The sequence below is a fragment of the Vanacampus margaritifer genome, chromosome 8, assembly GCF_051991255.1.
Source record: "Vanacampus margaritifer isolate UIUO_Vmar chromosome 8, RoL_Vmar_1.0, whole genome shotgun sequence".
NCBI lineage: Eukaryota > Metazoa > Chordata > Actinopteri > Syngnathiformes > Syngnathidae > Vanacampus > Vanacampus margaritifer.
The window spans coordinates 26,103,992-26,114,299 of NC_135439.1; the positions used below are offsets into that span (position 1 = coordinate 26,103,992).

A 10,308-nucleotide genomic window follows, 5' to 3' on the forward strand; every position below is an offset into this window, starting at 1 on the left:
TTACTCCTAGATCAAATTACAGTTATGCTATTATAAAATCATTTATTGAAATTATTTAGTAGTTAGTTATATATATAGTTATTTGATGAACATAAGACAAAGATGTGTCATAATTCACATCTAATTTAGATAGAGTAATGATTATCTCAAATTATTACTGTGTGAATGAGCTCAACTCATGCTATAAGTAACTACGGGAATCTTTTAGTCATCTCTCCATTTACGTTCTAAACACCACCACACTGGATTTCAAACGAAACGGACAAGAAGTGCTTTAATTGCAGACTTCCACCTTTATTTTGAGAGGATTTGCAGTACGGTCAACATTTGCGACACAAGTCTCGATACCCCAATCTGGCGTCGGACGTCGAAAAGTCCGTTGTAATGCGTATCAAGGACGACGGGGCGGGGGTCGGCTAGCTGTTTGCTAAATATTAGCATCGATAATCCTCAGGTTAAACTAAACTCCCGTTTGAAACAAAACACCACAGTTGTGAAAGTAGCGATTTCCAGCCAGTTGTAATTCTGAGGTCCATTATATGTACCAGAAAGCTTGCTTTGGATCAATAAAGACTCTGAAGCGATGCCTTAGGAAGCTAACGCCAGTAATCATCATGAAACCCAAGATGCTTTACCCGATCTGCGTCGCTAGAAGGATATGACGCATATCCCATGACGCACGCTGTAACCATAGACGCAATCGTTACTATGGACGCCGCCATATTGCCGCAGCTTCGCTGGGAGTCTGGAGGCGCTCCCATCCCAGCATGCTTTGCGGCGCTAAGGATTGAAATAGTGTTTAAAGTACATGTTCTGTGTTAATTATGTCTTTAATTAGTGGTCTAATTGTTTTATTAATTATTATTGATGATATCTAGTTCACTGTTTTGTGGTGATTTTATTTTTGCTGTGATACTGTGATTGTGCATGACGTGGAATAATGACTTGTCTACATTGTGTGGCTTTGAAAGTGAAGTTAAGCGAGGACTTCTGCTTACAGAAAGTGAAGTGTGAACTGAGCCTCATTGCTCTTCGGGAGCGCCACGGTGGGTTAGCGCTCATGAGGTGAGATAAAAATAGAGTTGCGTGAAAGGAATAACAGACGGACTGGTGCATGGACCGAACCAGATGCCCGAGCCACCTCAACTGGTTCCTCTCAACGCAGAGGAGGAGTGGCTTGACACTGAGTCCCTCCCGGATGACCAAGCTTCTCACCCTATCTCTAAGGGAGAGCCCGGACACCCTGCGGAGGAAACTAATTTTGGCCGCTTGTATCGGGATCTTGTTCTTTCGGTCACGACCCACAGCTCTTGACCATAGGTGAGGGTAGGAACATAGATCAACCGGTAAATCGAGAGCTTTGCCTTTCGGCTCAGCTCCTTCTTTACCACAACGGACTGATACAGAGTCCGCATCACTGCAGACACTGCACCGATCCACCTGTCGATCTCCCGCTCCAGCCTACCCTCACTCGTGAACAAGACCCCAAGATACTTGAACTTCTCCACTTGGGGCAGAATCTCTTTCCCGACCCGGAAAAGGCACTCCATCCTTTTCCGACTGAGGACCATGGTCTCGGATTTGGATGTGCTGATTTTTATCCCAAACGCTTCACACTCGGCTGCGAACCGCTCCAGCGAGAGTTGGAGAAAAAGCAGAGATGCAATGTTGAGGCCGCCAAACCACCCCCTCAACGCCTCGGCTGCACCTAGAAATCCTGTCCATAAAAGTTATGAACAGAATCGATGACAAAGGGCAACCTTGGCGCAGTCCATCCCTCACTGGAAACGAATTCGACTTACTGCCTGCAATGCGGACACAAACTCTGACATTGGTCATACAGGGACCGAACAGCCCGTATCAGAGAGCTCGGTACCCCGTATTCCCTAAGCACCCCCCACGGGATATCTCGAGGGACACGGTCAAACGCCTTCTCCAAGTCCACAAAGCACATGTGGACTGGTTGGGCAAACTCCCATGTACCCTCATGGATCCTGCCAAGGGTGTAGGGTGCTCTCTATTACAAGATGTCGGATATAAAATAAAACACTTTGTTATTTAATGTCCACAATTTTTATTAAACAGAATTTATAATGCTCATTTATCAACATTTGAACAATTTAGGTATTTAAATAACATCAATTGTGATTCAAACTAGCGTTTCCAAAAGATTCCTATCGAAACATACACGTCCACACCACCACCCACAATCCACATCTCGCCAGCTGACAAGTCAGCAGAGAAAATACATGTAAAGTGCTTCCTAAGATTAAGTATTCAACACCTTGTGGGAACTGAGTAGGTCACTGATATTACATATAACACTGACCTATTTACTTAGATATGAAAGTATCGGCTACTTGGAGATGGCTGCACATATTATCAGTGGGGTTCAGTTTTTGGTGTTTTCTGAATTTTCTTTTTTAAATAACTTAGAACTTAACCCATTATTTTGGTGCAATTTTTTTTTATTGCATGGGTCCTCAGAAAAAGGCTACTGTAAATGACTCATTATTTCACTTGTGAACGTCATAACAAATCTATATTCCATCTCACAATATCAATGATACATTCCGATTTTTTTTCTTGATTTAGATGTACTGTAGTCATAAACGTCATGAGGTCATTGAAAAAAATGAGAACTATGGAATTTGCATGTTTTCCCCCGTGGTTATGGGTAGGACCTACTCCCTTACCTCAAAACCTCACCCCAACACATACGCTCGCACGCACGCACACACACACATACACACTTTATTAGGTCAATTGAAGACTCACTTGTCCTTGTTGTTTATGTGATAATTAGCGACCAATCCTATAGGACCTCGTCGCATCTCGCCTAAAATTCTATCCCCAGTGAGGATAGAAAATGGATGGATGTACAATATTAGCTAAAATATATTTAATAATTATTTATGACATGGGCTATACACAGATTAAATGCACCAGGTGAAGAAGATCAATACAGTTACTTATACTGCAATTTTTTTGTCTTCTCACCGTCACAATTTAGTTCATTATGAGGAAGCATATAGCAAGGCTGCGACCCAGACAGTCTATATGCTTAGCCTATGTAAAGAGCTGAACGTCGGATACGTTGTGTTCGTTTCCGAACAACAATGTTCGTCTGTCACTGTGACCAGCTGTAATGTTTAATCATCAAAAAACATCACATAACGCAAATCAATACAAATTTCAACAACCAAAAGGAACAAAGGAGGCCAGCAAACGGCCTATTTTAAATCGAAAATATCGGTGCAATTGTTCTGATATTTTCAGAAGTTGAAGTTGACATAACAAGTGTCGATGTACACTTAAAAAATAGAAACGATGAGCAGTTTTCTGAAATAAGCGGCGTTAAGCTTTTTCCACTGCAATACAATTTTGTCCCCAGCGATCTAACACTCTACCACCCAAGTTGTCCAACGATGTCTGTTTAGACAGAAGGTAGGCGACCAAAACTGCCAGCTTGCGGAGCTCAGCTTCACTTTTTATCTTTACCACATCACCATTCACTGTGAGTTTATAATGCGTCGCAGGACTTCAACGAGTCAATTAAGTCCTTTTTCCAGAGTGTTCTCAGAATGAGAGTTGGAGCCTCCAGACTTGTGCTCGGTGCTAGAAGAAAATATTTTTTGTTCAGAGAGTTGCTCGCTGCTCGGAATTGAATTCTTCTTTGGGCGGCCTTTTGGTTTAGTTGGTGATTCCAGACCTCCCCCCTGCAGCACCTGAAATTCCAAAATTAGCAGGAAATTTTCAGATACAAGACAATTGATTATTTTGAATTTTAACAATAACAGAGACACTGTTACATGTCATTAATGTTTTTATTTATTTATTTTTAACATATTTTCTGTTAAAATAACCTGGCAATAAAATGTATTGTTTTTTTTATTCAAATTGTCTCAACTCAATAAAAACGCTACAAATAAAATTATTAATAGGACTCCTTTTTGAATTTGGGAATAGGTGAGACTACGGGCCATTTTTCCAGACCCTGTGCTTTTCGCAGCATTTTTTATTATTATTAAGCAGTGACATATAGGGGGTGGGGGTCCTGATAATGCCCACTATCAGTTTTCTAGCATTATATTTACCAAAATTCCTGCATTGCAGCTATGCTTACAATACTGGTTGACAGGAGAAAAGAGAAAGTGCGTACAGCCTAAATTGGTTTTAGAGGTGTTTTTTTTTTTACATTTGCAAGAATGCGAACAGCGCTATTCACAACTAAAATACTAACAAAAATGTCTATTCATAACCCGCAACAATGAATAATTAGATAATTCAGTTACTTGTTAATAAGTCATATCATTCTTGTGTGTGTGTGTGTGTGTGTGTGTGTGTGTGTGTGTGTGTGTGTGTGTGGTGTTAGGATATTAATTTATTTATTTTGTTTAATTTTGTTTTAGCTGTCTTCATTGCATGACTGTTTTTTTAATCCATATACAACACTGTGTATATACAGATGGTTGTTTTAAAGTGTTTTAGGCTATAAATAAAATTTAACTGAATAGCAGAAAATAGCGTGAATCATGATTCACCAAAATCTTTGACTTTTTGCTTTATCGTAGGGCCTATATGTGTCTTCTACATGCTTACTTATACAAGGTGTTGCATCTCCATTTGTCACTTTACAAAATATCATATCTCGTTAACTGGCGAACGTAAAATAATAAAATTGGTTTCATTTTCTTTTTTTGTCGCGGTGGTTTTGCCAGACCGTCACAATCAAGGTTTCCCTTTTTGCGTAAAATGTATATTTCCACCGATTTGCCTCTAATTTGCTTAAAGTCTTTTAATGGAAAGGAGAAAGTGTTCCAACATCAGAAGACTCGGATAACTGAGGCTTTGATAATCATCGATGCCGTAATGCTTGTTGGAGTTTGGCATGGAATAAACATTTGTAAAAAGTTTAATAAAATGCTTATTTCTTGGATTTTTATGTTAATACTTTTTGCTGCGTAAACTTTTCAGGGAAAGAAAGTTTGTTTTTCCATCTCTTTAACAGTAATTGAGATACAAACATTAAGTAGGCATTGAGATAAAGCACCTTGGAAATAATTCCACAGCATAGGTCGATACCTACACCAATGGATTGTTTTTTTCCGTGTTAAAAAAAATCTCCTTTGCATCTTTAAATTTTTCAGTAGGCGGCCCTGCACTCACAGGAATGATCCATGGCAAAAGTAAATTTTATGTATTTAAATGTATTTGATTTGATTTTAAAACTCATAATTTTTAAATTAATGCATTAAAATTACATACCATCTGGATAATTTAATCAATTCTAAAATGTATGAAATGTAATTAGTTAATATTTACTAATATGGTCTAAATAATCAAAGTGTTAAAACAAACAAAATTGTGTTGTTTAAAATGTATGTGATTGGTTTTCATAAGAGTTATGAGAAGTGAAATGAGGAATAGTGCGCAGTCAGCCAGAAATTAAAGAAGAAGAAGATCCATACTACATTACCCTTCTTTAGGCACTTGTGGGTATAGACACAGTCGTACATGTTGGTAAGTAATCCGAGAATATCCATATATAATTACTCCCAAATGTGTCCTCCACGTGCACTTTATAATACATCACATCAATATCAGTGCTTTTATGATGAAATTGACGTAATTCGAGATTATTTTAAGCAGTTTTATCTTGGTCACGTCGCGGACATGCGGCGCTCGGCAGCATAGCTAACAAGCTGGCTATTTCACAATATCCACGCTCGCTCGCGTGAGCTATCTTGTTAGGTATAACAAGATAACTATTCCACAATACCCGCGAGCGTTATAGTTAACAGGCTCGCTATTTCACAATATCCAGGCCCGCTAGCGTCACAGCAAACAAGCTAGCTACTTCACAATACCGGCGGTCACTAGCGTCATAGCTAACAAGCTAACATTTTGGCTGGTTTGGTAATACAGCTTGATAATGCACTAACTTAACCCTTTGGAATCCGTTATCATCATAAAATTACTAATAGTAACATCAGTAATTATTGCATCCCTCTTATCCACAATAATTAGCCTATTCATTTTGAAACAAGTTAGGCTCTGAATCATAACATGTGTGGATCCTCTCAAGCCTGCGCTGACGGGCTTTATAGAGTACTATTAAATACTGGCCTGGAGTATAAAACTAAATGTTATATGTTGATGAGTTTAATTCTAACTTATATATTTCCCCCCCAGTTACCTTACCCAACTATAGGCGTATTTTTCTTGTTCTCTTCAGGTTCTGTGTTTTCACCTCCTTGTTGCAACATCGATTTTGTAAATATAAGTTAAAAGATGTACACATCAAACTGTTGCACAGTTTAAATGTAGTTCATATCAACAATGAATTCATATGAATTACAGTTCATATGATGTTAAAATAGTTCACAATATCAAGCTAAAATGTTTAGAGTAAGCATTTTTAAATGTACATTTGCTCTTCATTGCAAAACAAAAAAAATCGTTAGGCCTACAATGTCTGATATTATATATATATATATACACAAGGTTGGAAGTGTAGATTAGTCAGGTATTGTTGTGCATTATGCACTTTGAAAAGGATCTGGCTTTTTGAGTGCAATTTTTCTAACATGAAAGCAGTTCAGCTCATTCTACAAATAACCAATTTGATTTGTTGTTCTTTGTCTTCATTCGCAGGTGCTGTGAATGTGGCTTTGCAATTTGTGTCACAGTTTATCTACAAGGTACGAGCTTTTAAAACATTTTAGGCTGAGACATTTTCACTATAGCCTGCCTAACAGGCTAGTATACGTGTATTTATCATGGCTGTCCTTGCACATTTACAAGCTTTAAGAAATTTTGGAGTCATTTATTGAACTTGTTTTTTTGTTTTGCCTAATGTCATGTTTTGTATGCAAATTATTATTTATTTTTTTTACAATTGAAAATTCAACTTTATTTTACAGGGTTTTTTTTTTAGTTTAACAGTGTGTGCGCTTGTGTGTTCAAGTTACTACACTGAGTTTTGCACTTTACTCTAGTTGAGATTAATTATTCTGACAGATTTATTGAACTTGTTTTATGCCTAATGTTAGTTTTGTATATATATATATATATATATTTTTTTTATATTTTTTTTACAATTGAAAATTCAACTTTAATTTACTATTATTTAAAGGTTAGTGGCTATCCCAAGTCTGAATGGACAAGTGTGAATTATAATAAATCTGTTAAATAAACAAGGTGGTCTGATTGTTCATTTGTACTGAATGGAAAATAATTACATAAAGGTAATGTATTTTGAATAATTTGGTGTATTACATAAGGATAAATCAAATGTAATTCAAACAAGTATATGCTATTCATCTTGTATAGTTAACCTTATTATTATGCAATTCAAACAATACACTATGTATTTTAAATAAGTACTTTCATTATTACTTAATTGGAGTAATTATACTTTATTAATACTAAATACATAAATCTGAGGATTATGTATTTCAAATAAATATAGGCTTTGTTACACTAATACATATGTATCACGTACGTTTTATTTGGTAGGTTTGTGTTGAAATTATGTTAAAGAAAAAGTAAATGAGAATTTGTCATGTAATAAAATTATATAAATCTTAAATGTTGGGCTTAAATATTTCTGTGAGTGTGGAAGAAAAAGATTAGACACCCCTGGCAGATTTATGATCAAAGTTGCTCACAAAAAAAAAGTTTGTACATTGCTACTGACATAATATAGTATGTAGAATGTATAGACCCTATTACATTTCATGTTAATGATATGTTTAACTTACAATTTTCTTCCATTTCATCCTTCTGTTCTGGTACCATGTTTTGACTTGGAGTTGACTGAGACCCAAAGACTCAGCAAGGTCTATTCTGTAAGGGAAGAGAAATAACTTAACAGTTGTCCACGCCCCTGTCCATAGAAATATTAATTTTGTTTTCCCTGACTACATTTCTAATTTGCTCTCGTCACTCACCTATCGGGGGTAGACAGATATTTCTGCTTCTCAAAACGTTTTTCTAGACCCATTAACTGTAGTTCGGTGAACACGGTTCGACTTCGGCGGCCCTTCTTGCTTTTGCTGGCTCTGTCAGATCCGTGGTCCAATTTCCCCCGAAGGTGAAGGTCAAGAGCAAGAGGCAGGTGGTGAGATGACACACCGACCTGCAGGTTTGCAGCCACCGATGAGGAGGAGCCGAGCGGGGAACTCAGTGAGCAGGGCAGCGGGCACAAGGGGAACTTCATTAGGTTCGTCCGGTCAGCCTTAAACGCTTTGAAAATGGAATGGGTAAATATAAACATGGTTACCCCCCCCCCCCCCCACACACACACACACATTCTTTTGCATTGTATAAGTTATCAACCATTTTCAGTGATGTACCCCCGTTTAAATATTTGTTTCAGCCAAATAGGCTACTAGCCAGTGAAAAACATTTTGGGTAAACAACAAAAAAGAGCGCCATCGTTTTCTGATTCATTCAACTTTGGAACTTCATTTGTACAGTGGTCTCTCTTGAACTATTTGGAAATCAAAAGACAAAAAAAAAAGAAAATAATTACCTAAGTTACAAATAAAGATTTGTGCACATACAAATTATCACCACTAAGTGTCCTCCTTTGAGATCTTAGTAAAGATCTTTTCTGAAAAAGAAATACACTTTAATTAATCAAATTTTCAAATAATTGATGATCCTACGGCAAATGACAGTTTGGGTCGAACCATTCTGGTTTGAGGAGACTGGGTTTTATGACAGTTAAATTGAATAAATAGCCTACTGAATATAATTTTTATTTTATTAACTTAGATTTTCCTGAATTATTTACAAAATGCAGTAATTATTTTTGAATTAATTTTGCATGAATGCTGCTTTTTAAATTTATTTTAAAATCTTGCGTACCCCCCGGAGTGCCTTCACGTATCCCCATTTGAGAACCACTGGTATAAGTCATTCTCATCGTTTTGACTCCAATTAACAAAACAAACGCCGTTGATTATGCGTGTTTTTGTTTTGTTGAAACTATCTATTTGACATTAGCGTCATATATAAGGTAATTATAAACGGAACCCTCGTTTGATCCGTGATGTAACATAAATCATCACATCGTTTTGGCTCCAAACAAAAACGAAAACGTTGATATGCGTGTTCTGTTTTGTTGAAACTATTTATTTGATACTGCCGTTATTAGCGCCATGTAGGCTAATTACATAAGGATATAAATAACTAACGGAAATCTCGTTGGATCCGTCAATAAACGGACAAATAGCCTATTGTTCGTTGTTGGAAATTTCAGAAATGGGAACCTTATTTTATTTATTTTTTGTTCTAAACTTATGTGTGAAACATTCCATATGTAATTTAGAGCTTCCAGGTGATTCGTGCAATATGTCTTAATCTTAATTCTATAAATATAGGCCTTATTCTGTTCTACTAAATTAAAATTATAAGGAGTACGATATCATGCACTTCAGTTAAGTTGTTTATTGCTATTCATATGCCACCAACGCAAATGGTAGCAACAAAGATATTTTGATTTAATTGCGCGTCTTTCAAAAGAAAAGCTAAATCCATCATTCAATGTCCAATACGTCCACCGGTCATCTATTGTTGTCATGATATATAGGTAGAGGCCCATCATAGATTCGCATATTTAAATGTTTTGTCTAATCTATTTCGGGTTAGTTGGTCATATCGACTTGATTGGGGGGTAACCAATACAACAGTGTGTGTTTCAAATTATTTTGCGGGGATGCGGTGGTGGGTTTGATATAGAATTAAAACACTCCTATAGCTTTGTGTTGGCTGATATTCATATCTTAAATCGGCCTCCTAAATGTGTTCTTACCTATTTGGTTGCGGAATGCTCGAGTGGCGAGGAGCGCGTGGACTCCGAATTTGAGGAGTTCTCTGGTCGGAGCCGCAACTTTGTGTTCAGCATGATCGTTGAGGATCTCTTCAATCATGAAACTCCGGTACCGATGCGTCCCGTAATCGGGTTGAACTTCCGGAGGACAGTGAAGCACACCAAACTCCAAAGGATGCTGCATGATCATTGATCAGTGCTGTGGGTCGCCTATTTACAACTCAAACTTATCAGCTCTCATATTCCCACTGCGCTGAATAAGTCCGGGCGTCGATGCTACATCAAATGTATCTTCTTGAAGGACAGAACTAAATAGCCGCAGCGTCCTCTTCTGATTTTCCACGGAAGCTTGTAGGCCAAATGTAGGCCTACGAGTAAAATAAAATGTACAATTCAACTCACCAGTCCTTCGTGATCATGCCCACTGATGGGAGGGACCGCGATGGACTGGCGTTTTATCAGTATAG

General features: G+C 37.4%; 1 protein-coding gene across 1 annotated transcript; it reads right to left on the reverse strand.

Moving 5' to 3' along the window:
• Positions 1-3,551: 3,551 nt before the first annotated feature.
• Positions 3,552-10,025, reverse strand: barx1 (BARX homeobox 1). The gene is made up of 4 exons (XM_077574096.1): positions 9,824-10,025; positions 7,956-8,250; positions 7,767-7,851; positions 3,552-3,728 (listed from the first exon to the last, which is right to left on the reverse strand). The coding sequence occupies exons 1-4, from the start codon at positions 10,023-10,025 to the stop codon at positions 3,552-3,554; spliced, it is 759 nt and encodes a 252-aa protein (XP_077430222.1).
• Between the last annotated feature and the right edge of the window lie 283 nt (positions 10,026-10,308).

What these genes read in the sequence shown, in the direction of transcription:
- barx1 (XM_077574096.1), bottom strand. Translation starts at nt 10,025, where the DNA reads ATGCAGCATCCTTTGGAGTTTGGTGTGCTTCACTGTCCTCCGGAAGTT. An exon ending in AGCATTCCGCAACCAAATAG is followed by an intron (nt 8,251 to 9,823) that starts GTAAGAACACAT and finishes CCATTTTCAAAG; the next exon opens with CGTTTAAGGCTGACCGGACG. An exon ending in GGATGAAATGGAAGAAAATT is followed by an intron (nt 3,729 to 7,766) that starts GTAAGTTAAACA and finishes TTGGAATTTCAG; the next exon opens with GTGCTGCAGGGGGGAGGTCT.